Source organism: Podarcis muralis, chromosome 7 (genome assembly GCF_964188315.1).
Source record: "Podarcis muralis chromosome 7, rPodMur119.hap1.1, whole genome shotgun sequence".
Lineage (NCBI taxonomy): Eukaryota > Metazoa > Chordata > Lepidosauria > Squamata > Lacertidae > Podarcis > Podarcis muralis.
Window position 1 is genome coordinate 87,581,770 of NC_135661.1, and position 22,835 is coordinate 87,604,604.

The 22,835-nt window shown below is 48.4% G+C and overlaps 1 protein-coding gene across 2 annotated transcripts; it reads left to right on the plus strand.

The window, feature by feature from the left end:
- Positions 1-55: 55 nt before the first annotated feature.
- Positions 56-16,563, plus strand: LOC114603154 (cytochrome P450 2F3-like). 2 transcript variants are annotated; one of them, XM_028741945.2, is made up of 9 exons: positions 56-275; positions 2,513-2,675; positions 4,158-4,307; positions 5,699-5,859; positions 10,031-10,207; positions 10,368-10,509; positions 13,062-13,249; positions 13,544-13,685; positions 15,161-16,563. In XM_028741945.2, the coding sequence occupies exons 1-9, from the start codon at positions 96-98 to the stop codon at positions 15,346-15,348; spliced, it is 1,491 nt and encodes a 496-aa protein (XP_028597778.2). In that variant the 5' UTR covers positions 56-95; the 3' UTR covers positions 15,349-16,563. The 2 variants fall into 2 exon arrangements, with proteins under 2 accessions (XP_028597778.2, XP_028597779.2); XM_028741946.2 differs by having other exon boundaries at positions 57-310.
- The last annotated feature ends 6,272 nt before the right edge of the window (positions 16,564-22,835 follow it).

The following is a 22,835-nucleotide window of genomic DNA, read 5'->3' on the forward strand; positions in this document are numbered from 1 at the left end:
AAAGTTGGGTTTTCCCCAGCCGCCCTTATAAGTCCAGCTGTGGCTCTCAGCACCTCCCCGTAGTCCAGAGGGGCATCTCTTGGCCAGGGTCCTCCATGGAGCTGCTCTCTGGGTCTCTCTTCCTGCTCCTTTGCGTCTGTGGCGTCTTATTCCTGGGCTTGGGATGGAAGGGCAAAGGTGGCAAAGGCCGTCTGCCCCCTGGACCCACCCCGCTCCCCATCCTGGGGAATTTTCTCCAACTGGACCCAAACAACATGCTCAAGTCCCTGGAGAAGGTGAGTCTCCGTTCGCCTCCCTACCGAGCTGCAAGGTAAGCCAGAGGAGATTGGAAGCCTACGAGCAGATTGGGGATCCATCTTTGTAGGTGTGCAAGAGCATCAGAAGAGACTTGCTGGATCTGTCCAAAGGGGGTTCCTCTAGCTCACCACAGTGAACAGACAGGGGCCTCTGGGAAGCCCTCAGGCAGGGCCTGAAGGCAATAGCCTCCCCACTATTGTCTCCTAAAACCTGATATCCACAGGTCTGTTACAAGTGTATGCAGTGGCGTAGCGTGGGTTGTCAGCACCCGGGGCAAGGCAAGTAATTTGCGCCCCCTAACCCGTGGATTTGCACCCCCTAACCCATGGATTTGCGCCCCCTAACCTGTGGATTTGCCCTAACCCCAGATGTTGCGCCCGGTGCGGCCGGCCCCCCCTGCACCCCCCACGCTACGCCACTGAGTGTATGGACTCAGGTCTGGACTCAGATGTTCTCAGCCAGTATTCATGCAAGCTCATATACCCACTGCTGAGAAATTTAGGATATTTTGCTGATGTTATAATCAGTGCCGGATTTAGGTATAAGCTAAACAAGCTATAGCTTAGGGCCCCACTCTCTTGGGGTGCCCAAAAAATTTAAAGAAAAAACAACACCTGATGTACATTTCCAAAATGTAAGATAAACAACAAATGAAACAAAACCTACATACAGCAACGGTGTTTTGTGTTGTGTAGGCTCCTGTGATGTAAGACATGGGCCCGGCCTGCTAGCCTGCTCCTAAAATATCACTGGTTTGCTCATTTCTATATATAGGGTGCCTACATTCTGCGGGGACTGTTATGTGCAAATGGTTTTAGATACCTATTAGGTCCATAAATTGCCATATAGCATATATTCAACACAAAAAACAGCAACAACAAAGGACAGCTGGACATTACCTTCAGTAGCTGAGGGCCTCATCAAACCTAAATCCGGTCCTGGTTATAATGGACGCTGATCTTTGAATGTGTGTTGACCCTACGCCCACGAAAACGTCTCACACCAAAGGAATACAGAAAACTTGGTTTGCTATGTGAAATAGAAATGATAGAATATATAAATGCTGCTTCACACACACACACACACACACACACGTACAGACACAAAACCCTACAATTTAAGCAGGCAGAAACTCTTACAATAACCACACCTTTGATCTGAAAGGTGAAAGAGCCAGTGTGGTGTAGTGGTTAAGAGCGGTAGTCTCGTAATCTGGTGAACCGGGTTCGCTTCCCCGCTTCTGCTGGGTGACCTTGGGCCAGTCACATTTCTCTGAAGTCTCTCTTTTTTTTTAATAACATTTTTTATTAGGGTTTCAAATTTTTTTTTATAACAACAAAAACAAAACAAAACAATCCAATAAAAATGACAAACACAATATATATATATATATATATAAAAACACATATAAATTCAACCCTTAATTTCTTATAACTTACTTTCTCGACTTCCTCATACCTCCCCTTTCTGTATTCCAATTTCTAATTAATTTTCCAGCAAATCCTTCCCTTATTTTTAACTTAATTTTAATCTTACTTTTTCTTTTTAACTTATCCATTACCACTTATAACCACATATTTTCTAATCCAGCGTCATTTTAACATACATTAATTTTACAATATTTCTTTAGATAGTCCTTAAATTTTTTCCAATCTTCTTCCGCTGTTTACACTTCTCTGAAGTCTCTCAGCCCCACTCACCTCACAGAGTGTTTGTTGTGGGAGAGGAAGGGAAAGGAGAATGTTAGCTGCTTTGAGACTCCTTCAGGTAGTGATAAAGAGGGATATCAAATCCAAACTCCTCCTCCTCCTCCTCCTCCTCCTCCTCCTCCTCCTCCTCCTCCTCCTCCTCCTCCTCCTCCTCCTCCTCTTCTTCTTCTTCTTCTTCTTCTTCTTCTTCTTCTTCTTCTTCTTCTATTTTTTTAAAACCTACAGAAATGCGGGCACGACAATTTTGCCATGAACCCATGTACCTTAAAGCAAAGCAGAAGTGTGTTGAATCCTGAGGAGCATTGGCTAAGTGCCTCGTAGTAGGAAGGCTTTGGAGAGGAGCAATTCCTGTCTTTCCCCCAGAGCTCCTGCCCATTTCTCCCCTTGCCCATCCTTGTGAGGCTCCCTTCCCGCCCGGTCCTCCCCCTCACCTGTGCACACCTGTGCCAACCTGAGGGGGCAGGGAAAGGTTCCTTCAAAAGGGACTGACGCTCTTCTCCCGGCAGCTGGGCGAGGCCTACGGCTCGGTCTTCACCGTCTACCTGGGGCTGCAGCGAGTCGTGGTCTTGTGCGGCTACAAGGCGGTGAAGGAAGCCCTGGTGGACCAGGCAGAGGACTTCAGCGGCAGAGGGCAGCTGCCGTCCTTCTCCAAGGATTTCAATGAGCACGGTGAGGGGGGTCCATTATTGCGGGGAAAGGGGACTTGGGGCGCAGCTCAGCCCATTTCTCCATCACTCTACTGACCTGTTGGAGGGCATAGAACATGGGTTTGAAAATTATTATTTTGTGTGAAGGTAACCGTGAACGTTTATTCCCCTTAGAGTGAAGGGCAGGTGATTACCGTATTTTTCGCTCTATAAGACACACCAGACCACAAGACGCACCTAGTTTTTGGAGGAGGAAAACAAGAAAAAAAATATTCTGAATCTCAGAAGCCAGAACAGAAAGAGGGATCGCTGTGCAGCGAAAGGAGCAATCCCTCTTGCTGTTCTGGCTTCTGGGATAACCGCGCAGACTAAATTCGCTCCATAAGACGCACACACATTTCCCCTTACTTTTTAGGAGGGAAAAACCGAGTCTTATAGAGCAAAAAATATGGTAATATTGATAATCAATAATCATATTTTTATATGTCAAGGTAAAGGTAGAGGGACCCCTGACCATTAGGTCCAGTCGTGACCGATTCTGGGGTTGCAGCGCTCATCTCGCTTTATTGGCCAAGGGAGCCGGCGTACAGCTTCCGGGTCATGTGGCCAGCATGACTAAGCTGCTTATGGCGAACCAGAGCAGCGCATGGAAATGCCGTTTACCTTCCTGCCGGAGTGGTACCTATTTATCTACTTGCACTTTGACATGCTTTTGAACTGCTAGGTTGGCAGGAGCAGGGACCGAGCAACGGGAGCTTACCCCGTTGCGGGGATTCGAACCGCTGACCTTCTGATCGGCAAGTCCTAGGCTCTGTGGTTTAACCCACAGCGCCACCCGCGTCCCTCATTTTTATATGTTAAGTTTCACAAATATTTGCACACTTTACCCTTGTATATTCACTTTTGTAACATGTTTCTTGGCTGATGTTTAAAATGATGAATGTCGAAGAGACAGCCTTTACTGGAAAATGACTGCTTTCTCTATCGCTTGGCCTCTTCCAAGCAGTTCATGTTAACTTGAGATGCTGATGGATCACATCAGGGGTCCCTAAAGTGGGTGGTAGTGTCTACTGGGGGGGGCTATTGGGATCACCTGGAAAGGTGCTAAGAGACAAGGGGTGGCAGGATTAGGGCACTGGTGTTGCTGGATGAAGTTCCGCAATTTTGTGGAATTCGTAGTAATAAGCACTTCTAATCAGGTTTTGAACAAATGTGAAATGAATTGCTGCTGCCTTGAATATCACTGTGCAATTATGTTGCTTAATGGGTTGCACAAACCGCTATTCCAATAGATCCAATATATAAATCTGACAAACAAATAAATATTCCAAATAAATTATAGGGGAGGGGAGAGGGCGATAGGGATGAGTTTGTGGAACCAAGGGGGTGGTCCCCAGAAAAAAAATGGGAACCAATGACTTATATAATAACAGCTCAGTGGTGCTTTTAGGTCCATACATACATACATACATACAAACAAACAATAATAATATTGCTTGGCCAGGGGTGGTCTTTGCCAACGGCGATCGGTGGAGGCAGCTTCGAAGGTTCAGCCTCACCACCTTGAGGAATTTTGGGATGGGGAAACGGTCCATCGAGAAGCGGATCCAGGAGGAGGCTCAGTGCTTGGCAGAGGAGTTCCATAAGACACAAGGTAGGTCATAAAGATTAAAGGTAAGGGTAAAGGACCCCTGACAGTTAAGTCCAGTCGCAGATGACTCTGGGGTTGCGGTGCTCATCTCGCTTTACAGCCCGAGGGAGCCAGTGTTTGTCCACAGAAAGTTTTTCTGGGTCATGTGGCCAGCATGACTAAGCCGCTTCTGGACTAACGGAACACCGAAACCAGAGCAGCGCACAGAAACGCCGTTTACCTTCCTGCCGGAGTGGTACCTATTTATTTACTTGCACTTTGTGCTTTTGAACTGCTAGGTGGGCAGGAGCTGAGACCGAGCAACGGGAGCTCACCCCATCGTGGGGATTCAAACTGCCGACCTTCTGATTGGCAAGCCCAAGAGGCTCAGTGGTTTAGACCACAGCACCACCTGCGTCCCTGATAAAGATTGGTTGCCTCTAAAAGACTCTGTGGTGCTTGGTCTGCACTTGAGAGGCTGGCGTAGCCATTCTGTGCTCTTGCGAAACGCAGACTCTTTCTTGTAGCAGATTGTATGGCATATATATGATACCAAGAAGGAGGAATGGCCAGACGAAGTTAGTAGAATATATAGAAATGGCTTGTTGTCCTTGTCCATGGAGCTAGACCATAAAGAAGGCTGATCACCGAAGAATTGATGCTTTTGAATTATGGTGCTCTTGAGAGTCCCATGGACTGCAAGAAGATCCAACCTCTCCATTCTGAAGGAAATCAGCCCTGAGTGCTCACTGGAAGGACAGATCCTGAAGCTGAGGCTCCAAGACTTTGGCCACCTCAGGAGAAGAGAAGACTCCCTGAAAAAGACCCTGATGCTGGGAAAGAATGAGGGCACAAGGAGAAGGGGACGGCAGAGGACGAGATGGTGGGACAGTGTTCTCAAAGCTACCAGCATGAGTTTGACCAAATTGCGGGAGGCAGTGGAAGACAGGAGTGCCTGGCATCCTCTGGTCCATGGGGTCACGAAGTGTTGGACACGACTAAATGACTAAACAACAACATAGAAATGGCATGATTGGGAAATAAGATAAGAAATCAGGACATGAAAGTATTAGAAGAAGAATGGAAATGTTTTGTAGATTAACTGGAAACTCATTGCGAACGTATTAAAAGGTTAACAGTAAAAGAGTAAATTCAGCAGTTAGAGATATTGAGAAAAAAGAAAAGAAAAAAAGAAAGAAAGAAATGGGGACTACAAATTATAATATGTAGTGGAAAAGAAGTTAACAAAATAAACCGTGGAAGGAGTTGGGAGGGAAGTCAACATGAATTGCGTGGACCGTATTTGTATTTTGCATTTGGATTACTGTTTCAAGTGTGAAAATGAAAATGAAAAATATAAACAAACAAACAAACAAACTTTTTCTTCCCTCCTGCCTTCTGTCTCTCCCCACTAGGGACGCCCTTTGACCCCACCTTCATCCTCAGCCGAGCTGTCTCCAACATCATCTGCTCCATCGTCTTTGGGAACAGGTTCCAGTATGACGACGAGAAATTCCTCACTTTGAACAACCTGATCACAGAACGGTTCCGCGTGGGCAGCCTGCCCCCATCTCAGGTGAGGGTGGACGGAGAACCCCCCCCCCAATATCTCTACACCTTGATTATTATCACTATCGTTTTTTAAAAAGCAAAGAATCAAAAATTCAAACCGTAAAGTGTCACAGTCTGGAAGGGCAAAAGGGCAAAGAGGCAGCCCAGATCCAGCGGTTCTCTTTGCAAATGAATACGTATTAAACAATAAAAGTATTCCACTCCCGTGTGTGCCATCATCGCCATTATTATTTTTACGTTCTTTATTGATCATTTTGCATTGCAACAATTCGAAACACTCATATACAACAACAAACCAACCATAAATATGTCAGAATCTGCGTTCGACCAAGCTGATAAAGCTCATCTTCCGGAATTGCCCTCCGACGTGATTAACGACCTGAGCCTTTGATGAGGCTCCAAGCACATTCCCATTCAGCAGAGAATCCAAGCAGCACGCGGAAGTGATGAGATTTATGGCTACATCGCTATGCTTTATTTCTTACTACGCAGACAGAAAGCACACCCTCTCTCTGTGAGAGCAGAGAGCAACTGAAACAAAGGAACAGGAACCAGCAACGTCACATCCGTCTCCCGTCTCCCGTGAGACTTCCAATAGCCTGGAATGTCTCTGGAATGTAAACAGAGTCTTGTGACTCTAAGCAGCTGCACAGTGGCAAACAGAAACTAACAAAATAACATATGAAAACAAAAGCGATGGCTTGCATTTTCTGTTAAGGTCTCTAAGTATTTCAGTGTCTTTCAGTAAGGTTTGGAAGGTAAGCATTGAGTCAAATAAGATCTTTTAGCCAAACGGGTTCCTCCATAGTGTCACAGAATCAAAGAATCTTAGAGCTGGAAGGGACCCAAGGGTCATCTAGTCCAGTGTTTCCCAACCTTTTTTGGGCAAAGGCACACTTGTTTCATGAAAAAAATCTCGAGGCACACCACCATTAGAAAATGTTTAAAAAATTAACTCTGTGCCTATATTGACTACCATATTTTTCGCCCTATAGGACGCACCGGCCCATAGGACGCACCTAGATTTGGGGGGGGGGGGGAAATAAAGGGAAAAAAAATTATTTCCCCCCCCCCAGACGCGGGGCTGGGGCGGGAGAAGCCCGAGCTTCCCCCGACCCCAGCCCCCAGAATGGGAGCCAGAGTGGCTCCCGGAGCTTGCGGGACTGGGGGTGGGGGAAGCCCGAGCTTCCCCCGCCCCCAGCCCCCAGAAAGGGTCCGAGAGCGATGGCAAAGGTGAGCGCACCTTCGCCATCACTCCCAGAGCTTGCGGGGCTGGAGGTGGGGGAAGCCAGAGCTTCCCCCACCCCCAGCCCCCAGAAAGGGTCCGAGAGCGATGGCGAAGGTGAGCGCACCTTTGCCATCACTCCCAGAGCTTGCGGGGCTGGAGGTGGGGGAAGCCAGAGCTTCCCCCACCCCCAGCCCCCAGAAAGGGTCCGAGAGCGATGGCGAAGGTGAGCGCACCTTTGCCATTGCTCCCGGAGCTTGCAGGAGCTGGGGGTGGTGGAAGCCCGAGCTTCCCCCGCCCCCAGCCGCCAGAGCAGGTCAGAGAGCGATGGCGAAGGTGTGCGCACCTTCGGCATCGCTCTGGGACCTTGCGCGGGCTGGGGGCGGGGGAAGCCGGAGCTTCTCCCGTCCCCAGCCCCCAGAGCGGGTCGGAGAGCGATGGCGAAGGTGCGCGCACCTTCCGCATCGCTCTGGGACCTTGCGCGGGCTGGGGGCGGGGGATGCCGGAGCTTCTCCCGTCCCCAGCCCGCAGAGCAGGTCGGAGAGCGATGGCGAAGGTGCGCGCACCTTCGCCATCGGTCTGGGACCTTGCGCGGGCTGGGGGCGGGGGAAGCCGGAGCTTCTCCCGTCCCCAGCCCCCAGAGCAGGTCGGAGAGCGATGGCGAAGGTGCGCGCACCTTCCGCATCGCTCTGGGACCTTGCGCGGGCTGGGGGCGGGGGAAGCCGGAGCTTCTCCCGTCCCCAGCCCCCAGAGCGGGTCGGAGAGCGATGGCGAAGGTGCGCGCACCTTCCGCATCGCTCTGGGACCTTGCGCGGGCTGGGGGCGGGGGAAGCCGGAGCTTCTCCCGTCCCCAGCCCCCAGAGCAGGTCGGAGAGCGATGGCGAAGGTGCTCGCAGCTTTGGCATCGCTCTGGGAGCTTGCGCGGCTGGGGGGATAGCTTCCTTAAGCCTGGAGAGCAAGAGGGGTCGGTGCGCACCGACCCCTCTCGCTCTCCAGGCTTCAGCGAAAGCCTGCATTCGCGGCGATGGGATGTGGGAGGGAGCTCGCTCGCCGCCCCGCGTGTGCTCGCCGCCGCCGCCCCGCCTTTCGCCTCCCGACTCGCCCGCCTCCCTCCCACGGCACACTAGGCAACGTCTCACGGCACACTAGTGTGCCGCGGAACACCGGTTGGGAAACACTGATCTAGTCCAGTGTTTCCCAACCTTTTTTGGGCAAAGGCACACTTGTTTCATGAAAAAAATCTCGAGGCACACCACCATGCCAGATGGGGAAAGGTCACTTTTTACTTATGTAAAAAAAAATAAAAATAAAAATAAAAATAGTAACAGCATAGAAGGTAATGGTTAGGCTAGCATCCCTCTTCCAAATATGCTAGGTTTTTATTTGCAGGGACTGTTCTACATGGGAAAGCATTCAGCACTGTCATTCTCCCATCTGCCATCTGAATTGGTACTATTCTGGGTCAACTTACTCTGCTGCATGTGTAGATGAAAATGGCACCAAGTGTGGGGGAGGGGGCAGAACAGGTTTCAGATACAGGATATTAAGCATACACGTACTTCAGATTGAACTGGTTGCTTGCTTTGCAAGTTTTCATTTCCCAAATGACTGCCTTGGCAAGCGCAATACCTACCAGGCTCAATGCCGGTCTCGCGCTGCCGCTTCCCGTGCTCTCAAGGACCCGGGAGGAGGAAGGCGTGAAGGGAATCCCGAAGGCGCGAAAACCTCGTGCATGCGCAGGCCTTCCACCTGCGACAGCCCAGTAGGCTGGCCGAAGCGAGCGGTGATGGGATGTGGGAGGGAGCTCGCTCGCTGCCCCGCGTGTGCCTATGTGGGGCACGTTACAGCCCTGTGACGTCAGCGCCACGCAGGCAGCCAGGCAGGCAGACGGCGAGAGCCCCGCGCTGGGCGGCCTCTCCTCGCCGTCGCCGCCCCGCCTCTCGCCGCCCGACTCGCCCGCCTCCCTCCAGGCAACATCTCGCGGCACACCAGGCAACGTCTCGCGGCACACTAGTGTGCCGCGGAACACCGGTTGGGAAACACTGATCTAGTCCAACCCCTGCATTGCAGGAATCTCAGCTAAGGCATTCATGACAGGTGGCCATCCAACTTCTGCTTTAAAACCTCCAAGAAAGGAGAGTTCACCGCCTCTCATGGGAATATGTTCCACTGCTGAACAGCCCTTAGTGTCAGAAAGTTCCCCCCCCCCGAATGTTTAGTCGGAATCTCCTTTCTTGTGACTTGAAGCCATGGGTTCGAGTCCTACCCTCCAGAGCAGGAGAAAACAAGCTTGCTCCATCTTCCATGTGACAACCTTTAAGATATTTGAAGATGACTCTCATACCTCCTCTCAGTCTTCTCTTTTCCAGGCTAGACATACCCAGCTCCTTCAACCGTTCCTCATAAGGCTTGGCTTCCTGACCCTTGATCATCTTGGTTGCCCTCCTCTACAGACCTTCCAGCTTGACAACATAAATTGTATTACCCTTAATTGGACACAATATTCCAAGTATGGTCTGACTAAGGCAGAAGAGAGTGGGACTATTACTTCCCTTGATTTGGACACTAGACTTCTGTTGATGCACCCTAGAATAGCATTAGCATCTTTTTTGCTGCTGCATCTCAATGTTGACTCATGTTCAGCTTGGGATCCACCAAGACCCCTAGATCCTTTTCACATGTACTGCTAGTAAACCAGATGTGCATCTGGTTCTTCCTGCTTAAGTGCAGAACCTTACATTTGTCCCTATTGAGAATCATTTTGTTAGCTTGCGTCCAGTTCTCCAATCTGTTAAGGTCATTTATTTATTTTTAAAGAGTCAAGGTTTCCAGGCAGGCGTGAGACTCAACACTTGCCTTTTTGTGGAATCTGAGTTTGCAAGAGGCACAACCTAAAGTCAGCCAAATGTGGTAACGCCCTTCCATTGCTCCCCATCTTCTTCCCCCGCAGCTGTACAACATTTTCCCGGAGATCATGGAGAAGATCCCCGGATCCCACCACGCGGCCAGCAAATGTTCCCAGGGGATCATCCGCTTCATAGAGGAGAGGATCAAGATGCAGCAGGCCTTGCTGGATCCCTCTGACCCCCACAACTACATTGACTGCTTCTTAGTTAAGATGGATCAGGTAAGGAATGAACTTCCTCATCTCCATCATCTGCCCCCCCCTAAAACGTGCTGTCTGCAGGTTTCAGAGAATGGTGGAATTGGAAGGGACCCCAAGGGTCATCTAGTCTGACCCCCCCCTTTCAGTGCAGGCATCATAGCTGACCTCGATCTCTTGGCAGGAAAAGAATAATCCGGCTTCTGAATTTTGCATGGAGAATTTGGTCATGACCACCTTCAACTTGTTCTTCGCTGGGACGGAGACGATCGGCACCACCCTGAGATATGGATTCCTCACCATGCTGAAGTACCCCCAGATTCAAGGTGAGGGCAGAAGGAAGAAACCTATGAGAATCACCTGAGCTTCTACAGCTACAGGCCAAGCTGTTCCCAGGGTGTGTCCACTGTCGCATGCTGGCAGCTTCTGGGAGCCACAGGTGAGAGAAGAGTGTTGGGTAGTGTCAGGGAACTGCCATCGGAGCTAGAGGCGGAGGGAAGGCTCCAGAGTGATGTTGGAAAGGGTCCTAGCAGGGAGAGAGGCAGCCCATCTGCTGGGGAAGGAAATCAGCGTAACACCAGTGGAGAAGGGGGGCAGATGGGGGAATCGGAGAGGAGGCTCCAGGACTCTTCGCCGGAGACCAGCGGAGAGAGTACAGGTACTCCACTGCCCACAGCTTCCCTGCGCAGAAGACTTCCGTGCAGGGAGAGTAGGAGGAGACTTGGCGTCAAATAGCTTTTATGCTGGAAAAGGTTCAAGAAACGCCCACTGACGGATTCTGCCAGCGACTGAGACAGTCACGATGCTGGAGGCTGTTCAGTCAGAAAGGGTTAACCAGGTAACCTAGCCAGGAGTGGCGGCAACTTACGCACGAACAATCCCTAAACCCATTACAGCTAGGGACCAGAGGTGGACAAAGTTGTTGGGAGTACCCACAGATTCAAGGTGAGGGCAGAAGGAAGAAACCTCCCTCCAACAAGCGAGAAACACATGAATTGTTACAGGGGCAGAACAAGCTGACGATGGAAGGCAGCAGCGCAGGCCCTAAGGGCACATGTCCCCACAGAGGGGGCGTGTGGATTGTGTATATATTTGAGAAAGCTCGGCACTGGTCTGTCATTCTGTCTTTCTGAAAAAGCCTTTATAGGTCTCTGCTGGGTCAAGCCAAAGGGGGCCCATCAAGTCCAGCCTCCTCTTTTCACAGCGGCTCAAGAGGATTGGAGCACAAGAGCCGGGGGTTGGACTACATGACCCCCAGGGTCCCTTCCAACTCTACAATTCTATGAATCTGTGATTTAAGCCCTCCTTTGTTTCCTAGCGGCAAAATAATTAAATAATTAAATAAATTATAGGCATTTTCCACCCGCAAGGGAAGCCCCAACTATAACTGACTGTAGTAGTCAAGATGTGAGATTAGCAGGGCATGTAGAGGCGTGTCCAGGCTACCCCAGTCTAGAAATGGCCAGAACTGGACTTCCGGTTGGTAGCCCGTTATGGCGGACGGGAGCTCTTTCGTCTGAAAGGGGACTGGTGCTTTGAAGGTTGGGGGAGACCGCTAGAGCGTCACGGTACCCCGAAAAAACCCTCAGATCGAGTGTTCTGATGACCTGGTGTTCCTGCGGGTGCCTAGTGTGACTCTGCCGCTCCCCGATAAGCTCTTGAAAAGAGCTCCGAGAGCGAGCGGGGTTGGAGACGGGGGCACTTGGGAATAGGCTACCCCAGTCCAGAAATGGCCATGATTAAATGGGCACAAGATATTGGGCATGACATTATGCTCGCTGACTGGGAACAGTTATGGACCACCGGTGTTAAGTTTACGGCATGTAATGCCTTAAGAGAAAACATAATGAAAATGATTTACAGGTGGTACATGACCCCAGTCAAGCTGGCAAAAATTTATCATCTGCCCGATAACAAATGTTGGAAGTGTAAGGAGACTGAAGGTACCTTCTACCACCTTTGGTGGGCATGCCCGAAGATTAAGGCCTTCTGGGAAATGATCTATAATGAAATTAAAAAAGTACTTAAATGTACCTTTTCTAAAAAACCAGAGGCCTTCCTCTTGGGCATTGTCGGCCAATTGGTGGCAAAGAGGGACAGAACTTTCTTCATGTACGCTTCAACAGCAGCAAGAATACTCATCGCAAAGTATTGGAAGACACAAGATCTACCCACTCTGGAAGAATGGCAGATGAAAGTGATGGAGTATATGACATTGGCCGAGATGACAGGCAGAATCCGTGACCAACGAAAAGAGACGGTGGAAGAAGAATGGACAAAATTTAAAAGTTATCTTAAGGACTACTATAAACTTAATGAATGTTAAAATGTTGTGGTTCCTAGAAACAAAGGGGTGCAGGATATAAGGTTGGAATTATAAAAGAGGATTAAGATGATCGAGAATGGAAAGTAACAATGGGGAGTTGCTGGTTGAAATATGGACATTGGGATGCAGAGAGGGGGGGTATGGGGAAGTCCAAGAAAAGAGGTTTATGAAAATATGTTTGAAACTATACGTGTATGTTTGTCACTTTTAGTGTTTGTTTGTTTCTTTTAAAAATTTTGTAAAACCAATAAAAAATATTTAAAAAAAAAAAAAAAAGAAATGGCCATAGCTGGAGTGCCAGCCATGGATGGCAAAAGGCACTCCTTGCCACTGAAGCCAGTTGGCACTCAAGATATAATAACGCATCAAGGCCTTCCCCCCAAATTTGAAGTTGCTGTTTTTGGGTGGTAGAAATACTCCTATCCTGATTGTGAACAGGTGCTCGGTCATAGAATCACAGAACGGCAGAGTTGGAAGGGATCCAAAAGGTCATCTTCTCAAGCCCTCTGTAATGCAGGAATCTCAGCCCAACCGCTCTCTTTCCCCCCCAAGAAAAACTCCACGAGGAAATCGATCGAGTGATTGGGAGGGATCGGATCCCAGCCACTGAGGACAGGAACAAAATGCCTTACACGGAGGCCGTCTTGCATGAGATCCAGAGGTTCAGCGATATCCTACCCATGAGTCTTCCGCACGCTGCCACCAAAGACATCAACTTCAAGGGATACGTCATCCCCAAGGTAAGATTCCCAGCAGGCCCCTCAGCAAGGACAGAGGGACCAGGATCCAGCCTTCTGGCCCTCAAAGCAATTGGTGTGAGACTCCTAGGATGGGGTGGGGTGGGGACAGGATTTGAGCTCAGTGCCCCCCCCACCTCCAGGTCCAGAGGCAGTCTGTCTAGACTCCTGGGCTCCTAAGGGGGTATTTGGCCACTGTGAGAACAGGGTGCTGGAGCAGAAGGGCCCCCTTTGGCCTGATCCAGCAGCCAGGCACTTCTTATGTTTTTTAAATATAGAAAAACACTATTCTCCCAGGGGACCTACATCTATCCTTTGCTGAGCAGCGTTCACTATGACTCAGAGGAGCACTCCAACCCTCAAGAATTTGACCCAGGGAGATTCTTGGATAGCCAAGGCTGCTTCAAGAAGGTGGAGGCGTTCATGCCTTTCTCAGCAGGTACGTGGGCGGGGGGGGGGCTCCTTCCATTCCAATGGGAGGGGAGTGGGGAGTGGCGTTGGTGGGTGGTCTCTCTCCTATGAGATTCATTTCTGGACGGTCCTTCTCAGGAGGGTCAGAGAAAGGAAAGTTCTGGTCCTACTTGACTTGGCTTCTCGCAGGCATCTGGGGGCCACTGGGAGAACAGGATGCAGGGCTGGGGTGGCCTGATCCTGCAGGGCTCCCCTGCATTATACCTGCCAAGGACAGCGTGGGAGAGGGGCCGGGTTGACCACTTATCAACCTGTTGGTGCATGCCCCATTAAAAGAATACATTACAACCCCCCCCCAAGGGGCCACAGACAGTTAGAGGCCAAAGGCAGGCTTAAAGAGGAACAATTATGCCTGGCACCTAAAGATTTATAATTTATAAGCATCCCACAAACGGGGAGCCACTGCAGAAAAGGCCTGTTCCCATGTTGCAACCCTCTGGACCTCTCATGGAGGAGGTACTGTTTAAATTTATGTTATAATAGCATAAGGGACACAGGTGGCGCTGTGGTATAAATCACTAAGCCTCTTGGGCTTGCTGACCAGAAGGTCAGCGGTTCGAATCACCACGCCGAGGTGAGCTCATGTTTCTCTGTCCCTGCTCCTGCCAACCTAGCAGTTCAAAAGCACAGCAATGCAAGTAGATAAATAGGTACCACTGTGGTGGGAAGGTAAACGGTGCCCCCCCTTTTTTTGAAGTTTTTATTTTTTATTTTTTAAAAAATTGTACACTCTTTACATCAGAGGATGGTTTCTGTCACGGTGTCCCGTTGCGCCAGTAGCGGTTTAGTCCTGCTGGCCACATGACCTGGAAAGTTGTCTGTGGACAAACGCTGGCTCCCTCGGCCTGAAAGCGAGATGAGCGCCGCAACCCCATAGTTGCCTTTGACTGGACTTAACCGTACAGGGGTCCTTTACATTTTACCTATAATAGCACACAAAGACACCTTGAATCTTCTAGACCAACCTTGCAGGCAACAGCTACTTCAGACTTTCTTTTACTGTCTATACGCCGTAAGCTATCGGTGTCTATCAGTAATTGTTCCCACTACATCTTGCACCCACTGAGTTTTTTATCGGCTTAATCGGGTAGGTTTCGGCACAGCAGCCAGACAGCCCTCCAGCTAGCTCTCCTCCTCCACTGACACCTAGATCATGAAGAACCTTGCACGTTGCTGCGCAATGGGGCCTGCAGGCCCAGAGGGGGTTCCCTCGCCCTCAGCGCCATTTACGTCTGCTTGGGAGGAGTCCAGAGGGAGAGGACTAGAGAGGGAAGGAGGGGCCAGACACCAATCTTAGCAACATCTTCAACTAGGGCAGATTAGCCCAGATGAACTCTATTATATTTTTGCTGTTGCGAATAAAAGCTGACTGCACTTCGCGTCTCGATTCCTCTTCCTGTCCCTTGACACTGCCCGACAGATTTTGTTTTTTTCTCCTGGCAGGGAAGCGTATCTGCATGGGCGAAGGGTTGGCCCGCATGGAGCTGTTCCTCTTCTTCACCACCATCCTGCAGGCCTTCACCCTCCAGTCCCCTGTGCCCCCCGGCCAGATCAGCCTCGCACCGGCGGCCGTGGGCGTTGGGAAGGTGCCCCCAAAATACCAGCTGTCAGCGTCCTGGCGCCAACACTGATCTCTCCCTTCCTGTGTTGCGGCGCAAGAAGATCTTGGTTTCTCTCTCAGTACCCCTGCACTCCTGAGAGATTGGCCATGTAGGACAGTCCTCTATTTGAAGGCCTGCCCATGCAAGGAGGAGCAGCACCATCAGAAGAGAGGAAGACAGCAGAGGCCTTGAGGTCACCCCTTCTGGGCAGCAGGCAGAGCAAGCACCCAACTCACCTGGACACAGTCCCCTTCCCTGCTAGGATGAGGTGGGCTGCATTTCTTTTTAAATCAATGGTTGCCAAGCTTTTCTGGTGGACCTCCCTCTTGGCTCCATGAACTCATCCCCTGTGTCCCCTGCCCTGTCATTAGAATATTGGTTTGCACAACCCACTAAAGAAAGTAATGACACAAATTATGCCAATAAAGGTTGAATGGATGGATGGGTGGGTGAATAGCACAAGGGGTTTCAAAACAGCCACAATGAATTGCACATTTATTGGAAAAAATAAACATTTGCAAAAATGGATATATCTAATTCCTCGCCCCCTGAATCCGGTCAACCGAAACTCCTGGCTGGCTCGCCAAACTGGTATAAGAAAAACAACAACTGCTCGTTTCCACTTATGGGGTATCCAAGAGCCCGTATAGAGTCCTTAAGCGGGTTCCTGTTACGGAAATTACCGGGAGGGGGCACATCTTTAAAGTTAAATATTACAAATATTACGCCTGAATGTATCCTTTCAACTTGACAGCTCAGGGAAGTTACCTAGCTTTAAAAATAATATAAAATCATCTCCTTTCCCAGTTTCCTCCATTCCAAAGCTATTTTCCCCTTGAAAAAGGACTCCAGGATGTGCCCAGAGGTGACAATTGCTGGGCTCATTGTTAGCCAAAGGAAGCCAAATCTCATCACCTGACTCGCCTCAGGCTCCAGACATGCAAAGGAACTTCTATTGTACTTTTTGGTGGTGGGTACTTAAGACATATTTGTCTATGCTAATCTTATACCTGAGTCTTGCCCTGCCATGTCTGCTTATGCTAATCTTGTACCAAGGACTTGTCTGGACATGTTTGCCAAGGTTAACCCCTCCCCTTTTGTGACATGTCAGTGATGTAGCAATGATGCTGTACGAACTGTATTCTGGGATATGGTGGGAAAGTTTAAAAAGTCTTTGTCACCCCATCCTCGGGGTTCAAATTTGCTCTTTGAACTTATTGCTCAATAAACTTTGGTCTACAGCTATTTACTCCAGTTGGCTGGAATCCTTCCTTTATTCCGCAGGGACCTGCGGGCTCTGTCTGACGAGCTGGGTGACTGAGCAGCCTCGCACCTAGATTTTTCCGTGACAGTTCCCTATCAGTAGGAGAAAATAACAGAAACCAACCAGAGAATATTGAGAAGCAAAGCGGCTAGTAAGCCTGATCTTTATTAAAGGAACTGTTGCAACAGGGTCTCCACTCACCACACGCAGAAGGGAGGAGAGAACCCAGAACCATGGTGCGCAAGCCCTTATACAGACTTTTGAAATTGCCCACCCTGTAGCACAAGATCACCCCCCCCCCAAAACAGCATACAGAAGGAGGCAGTCTACAGCAGAAATCATGTTTGTCCAGGATACCTGATAATGGTCACTGATTGCTTTCCTTGGGTGGCCTGGTAATTCTTTTGTGATGGTTTAGTTCCTGAATCCAGGTCACAGGCTCACCCTATTATTCATACACAAGTGCGCCCTTAAGAGAGGATTTGTAAGCAAAAGACAATGGGGAGGCTTTCCCATTTCTTTTCTCCTTGCAGAGAAATATTTGAGGGTCAACTTGGGAGAGTCAAAATGGCTTCAGGATTGCTCTCCTGTACTATTTCAGACACAGATAGGTAGCCGTGTTGGTGTGCCATAGTCAAAATATTGTATTACTCAGAAGGGTGGTGGGAATGGGTGATGTAATCCTTCTGAGTAATACCCCTCCCCACCTTCTCACTATATAGAAGGATCTGGCAACTTCTGTTTCAGTGTATCTGAAGAAGTGTGCATGCACACGAAAGCTCATACCAAGAACTAACTTAGTTGGTCTTTAAGGTGCTACTGGAAGGAATTTTTTTATTTCAGACACGTGGTTTATATACTTATGTATGTGTTTGCACCATACATTTATGAACATTTAATTTATATTTGAGACCTTAGAATTCTTATAACACCCTGCAGTTAAAAAAAGAATATCCAGCAAGGAATATTGCATGAAAAATATTTATACACCTTCTTACATATGGGTGAGGGAAATTAATAGCATTATGTGTTTACATATAGTTACTTAGTCATGACCCGGAAGCTGTACGCCGGCTCCCTCGGCCAATAAAGCGAGATGAGCGCTGCAACCCCAGAGTCGGCCACGACTGGACCTAACGGTCAGGGGTCCCTTTACCTTTTACTTACCAAACATGCACAAACCTTTGCCCACCACAGATGTACAATAATTGGTTGACATCTGTCTATCTTGGGAGACAATGGAAGAGGGCACCTTTGAGGGTGAAGTCAAACCATTAGAGAGTTACAGCGCCTGCTGTGGTTGTAGAGATCTGCAAAGGAGAGACATGTTTTGTTGCAGATGGGGCAGATGTAGGCATCCAGATGTGCTGCTGCAGATGCACCAGGGCGTTTTTTCTCTCTGTGCTCCTTCCAGCGGTCATTCCTCCTCTGGTCACTGCTAATGTCTCCAGGCATTAAGGTCATCTGCAAGGAATTTCCACTTGGTGGTGTTGATGTTGCCAGCCTTTAGGTCACATTTGCAGACATTTTTGTAGTGCAGAGTTGGTCTCCAATGGCTCTGGTGTCTGAAGCCAACTAATTTATATGAAAACCAACAGCTGTTACCAATAATTGACTACCTTGTGACTTGAGACAACTCAGAACTTTAAATCGAACCAATCAATCTTTATTACGGTCCAGAGACCCAAGAAATCGTTACAAAGCAATGCACAATTCAGACAGCCTACTTCCAGGTTAAACAAGCAGACTTTAAGATAGGGATCATTGGTTCTTGAGACCACCGATAAAAACTTCGCCACTGCTAATGTTCTAGCGTTTGTCCAGTCTTCCAATAGGAACCTGACATAGTGAGCCTCTGATTTCCCCGGGAAAGGTACCAGCAAGGGTAATATCAGTTTAGCCCTGGCTTGCTCGTATTTCACACAGTGCAGCAAAATATGTTTTATAGAATCGATGTCTTGAGCACACGAGCAAAGTCTGTCCTGGTAGGGAACTCCTCTCAACCTGCCATCCAACACTGCAGAAGGAAAGACGTTTAGTCTGGCTTTGGTGAATAACCTTCGATAATTTGGTACTGTCAGGTTTTTAATGTAAGGTGTTAACTTTAAGACATGCCCATATTGTAGTCCTACTGCCAGAGGACTACAGACTGCATGTGATCGAGATCGTAAGTCACTGTGTGTCCCATAACCTTTGCTTTAACGTCTTCAGGGTGCCTTCATAACCCAGGCAATAAAGTTGTGTGTGTGTGTGTGTGACAGACCAATAGAGGTGGCTTTTCTAGCCATGGTTTTCTGCCATTTGCTGACAAACTCCTCATTGGTCAGGTGTTGGTACAAACCCTTCCCTAGATCAAACACTGAAATCCTGAGCCAATGTTTTAGGGCAGCCCACCACGCTTTAGTTGAAATTGGGCATTCACCAGCTTCTAACAGAAGTATGGAGTTGGGACACAGTTGGGTACCTGCAGCAGAGATCGTAGAAATTTTGCCTGAAAGCCATCTAGCTTAGGCAGGTCCCCATTATGCCAGACATTTGCAGCGTACAGGAGTTGGGAAACGGATTTTGCATTGAAAGCCTTTAAATATAAATGTGACGAAAGGAAATAGCTTTGAAAGTGACAAGAGCAGTAAAATGGGAAGCAAGGGATGTGTTTCATTGGAGGCTATGTGCTTTTGGAAACAAGCCATGAACTGGATCGCGGCCATTCCTTTGAAATTTGCACTTCTTTGAATTTTGCAGTGTAAGTCCACCCAGCCAAGTAAAGGGTACCAAGATGCATAACCTGACAGTACAAAGCATGCATAAAACGGTCTATAACAGAGAAAATAACACACACAGATGCATTGCATTAGGGAAATGGCTTATTGCATTAAGGAAATGCGCTTATTAGGCAATTGTACATTTAAAAAAAGGCAATGTGAGCAGAAATTTGCACTAAAAGGCTGATGAATTTTCAGGAGAACTTTTTTTTTTGAAGGCTGGATTAGGGATTTGATTTCCTTTTATCTCTCCCCCCACACCCATTTTATAAGGTACATAAAACAGAACAGTTATAAAAGCAGATGAAAATTAAATAGCAAAAAACAAAGCTAGGCATACAGAATGAGTACAATCGGCATGGTTTAGAATAACAAAGTCCAAGTAAAGAATATTCATATTATCTGATTTCAAGGCTGGTTCCAGATCTTCCAGGCTGCAGAGAAAGGTTTTCTTGAGAAAGATGTTGCCTTTGTATTTGTAATAAAAGCAAAGCAGGGCTACCGGCTGGCGAAGAAGAAGAAGAAGAAGAAGAAGAAGAAGAAGAGGAGGAGGAGGAGGAGGAGTTTGGATTTGATATCCCGCTTTATCACTACCTGAAGGAGTCTCAAAGCGGCTAACATTCTCCTTTCCCTTCCTCCCCCACAACAAACACTCTGTGAGGTGAGTGGGGCTGAGAGACTTCAGAGAAGTGTGACTGGCCCAAGGTCACCCAGCAGCTGCATGTGGAGGAGCGGAGACGCGAACCCGGTTCCCCAGATTACGAGTCCACCACTCTTAACCACTACACCACAATGGCGAAGAGGAGACTCATCTTGGTCGTTCCGCAGCTCTCAAGTTTTCAGTTTGTTTTAACTTTGGTGTTAAGTGGTTTCAATATTTTATGGAGGGGAGACCAGAGGACAGAAGTCCAAATTTCGCCTGCCCTTGAAGCCTTTCTAATTAATTTAGACTAGTTTGCAAAGAGTGTGTCACATGTCACGGTGTTTTTCGAGATAGGGGTGGCCACAAGAATGCAAAAAAGAGTGGAACAAGTTTAGCAAGCCAAACAAGCAAAGCTTTCAAAATATTTATCTCCCGCTGATAAAGCAGGAAAATGGTACTCCTCTGGTGCAAGGAACACCCATACATCTGGCTCATTGAAGGCTATAGAGGAAGAGGATTGGAAGAAATTTAAAGACTACTTGCAAAAACATTGCAAAATGTTTGAATGCTAAAATGATGCAGGATATAAAGACAATATGGCATTAGTGACATAGTTGAAAGGAATATGTAAAAAATGTTTTATAAGAATAAGGGTGAAAAAGCTAGAATAACATTATGTCAGATTTAAACAAAATGATATTAAGGGAAAAATTGGAGACATAATAGTTGAAATGTATAACATAGAATAAGATTTGAAAGAGGGTAAGGCACTGCTGAATACGATTGTGTAAAAGGGAACACAGAAAAGGGAGATGTGAGGAAGTCAGGAAGGAGGGTTATGAAAACAATAAGTAAGAAACTGGATTTTTTTATGTCTTTTTTCTTCTACTTTTTTATGTTTTGTATTGCATCTTTCTGTTTTTATTTGATTGTGATAATGTTTTTTCTTTCTTTTTTTTGTTTTGATTGTGAAGTTTGTTTTACTGTTCAAAATTTCAATAAATATCTTAAAAAAAAAAAAGAAGGCTATAGAGAACCCCAGTTGCTATTTCCCAGGGATGGTCCCGACTTCTGTAAATCTGGCTTCTGTAAATCCGGGGCTGTCCCTGGAAAATAGGGACACTTGAAGGGTGCTTGGTTCATGGCTGCAACTGTGGGTGTGGTTTAAGGACAATTCCAGGTATCTCCTCCTCCTCCTCCTCCACTGCTTCCCCCCTCTAGGTAACTCAGTAAGAAGCTGCAAAGGGTGTGGACCTGTGTGCAGCTAGGAGTTTGAGAAGAGAGCAGGACAGACTGAGTGGCTGACCAAGGTAGGGATGGGGGCACAGAGAGGCGTTTGCAAGACTTTTGAGCCATGGTGGATGGGAGGGAGACCTCATTTTTTATATTAACCAGGATCAGGGGACAAATTGCTTGGACACCGAACGGCCAGCGTGGCTATACGTCCATGCCAATTTCCCTATTGAGCTGTGTCTCTCTCCTACCCCTCACCCTGGACATTTTAGGGGGGGATATGAAAGCTTGAGGGACGCGGGTGGCGCTGTGGGTTAAACCACAGAGGCTAGGACTTGCCAACCAGAAGGTCGGCGGTTCGAATCCCCGCAACGGGGTGAGCTCCCGTTGCTCGGTCCCTGCTCCTGCCAACCTAGCAGTTCGATAGCATATCAAAGTGCTAGTAGATAAATAGACGGGAAGGTAAACGGCGTTTCCGTGCGCTGCTCTGGTTCGCCAGAAGCGGCTTAGTCATGCTGGCCACATGACCCGGAAGCTGCATGCCGGCTCCCTTGGCCACTAAAGCGAGATGAGCAACGCAACCCCAGAGTCAGCCACAACTGGACCTAATGGTCAGGGGTCCCTTTACCCCTTACCCTTATGAAAGCTTGGCAACCAGAGATTTTAAGGAAAGTGGCAACCATCCTGGAAACCTCAGGAAGAGCTTGGGTGTGGGGCATAAATGGACTGCAGCAAAAAGGTTATTTCTTTCTCTATCCTTTATGACATTTCCTTGTCACGTTTTCCTCTAAAGGCCTCCAGGAGTTACACAGGGCTCTCCTCCTCCCCATTTTACTTTCACAACACTCCTGCGAGGTAGGCTGGCTGAGAGGCTGTGACTGGCCCCCCAAGGTCACACCCAGTGAACGTCGTGGCCGAGTGGTGGCGATTTGACCTCTTCTAGCTCATTCTCCGACACTCTAACCACTATGCCACATAGCCTTTAAATTTTTAAAAAAACAGACTTGGCAGGAAGGGATAATATAAATGTGAATGTGCTGGTCCCATGGGTTACCCCAGAGGTGAGGTCGAAGTCTGGTCCGTGGTCAAAGGTGCAACGAGAACGCCCTGTGTAGGGAAGCTTTTAATATTTAATGCTGTATTGTTTTTAACATTTGATTGGAAGCCGCCCAGAGTGGCTGGGGAAACTCAGCCAGATGGGTGGGGTATAAATAATAAATTATTATTATTATTATTATTATTATTATTATTATTATTATAGCTGAAGCTGGGTGCAGGGCAGGGAGCTGGGTGAAGTCAGGAACAGGCTTGCAAGCAGGGAGCCAGGGCAGGCCAGGAGTTCAGGCAGGAAAGCAGGACAGGGTTCAGGCAGGAACTAGCAACCAACAATGTTGCTCCCGCAACTTGGGACTGGGGCTGGCTGGTTTTTATCTGCCCCGAGGCATAGTGTGGCCCCGATCCTCTGGTGACTCCCCTCTCCTGGCCTGGAGGCGAGCCCTTCTCCTGCGGGAACTTAGTTCCCTCTGCCTCTCTGCCCTGAGCCTCTGCAACTCAGGAGAGGCTGGAGGGTTACCAGACCCAGAGGCAACCTCAGCTTCCTCTGACGGGGCTGAGA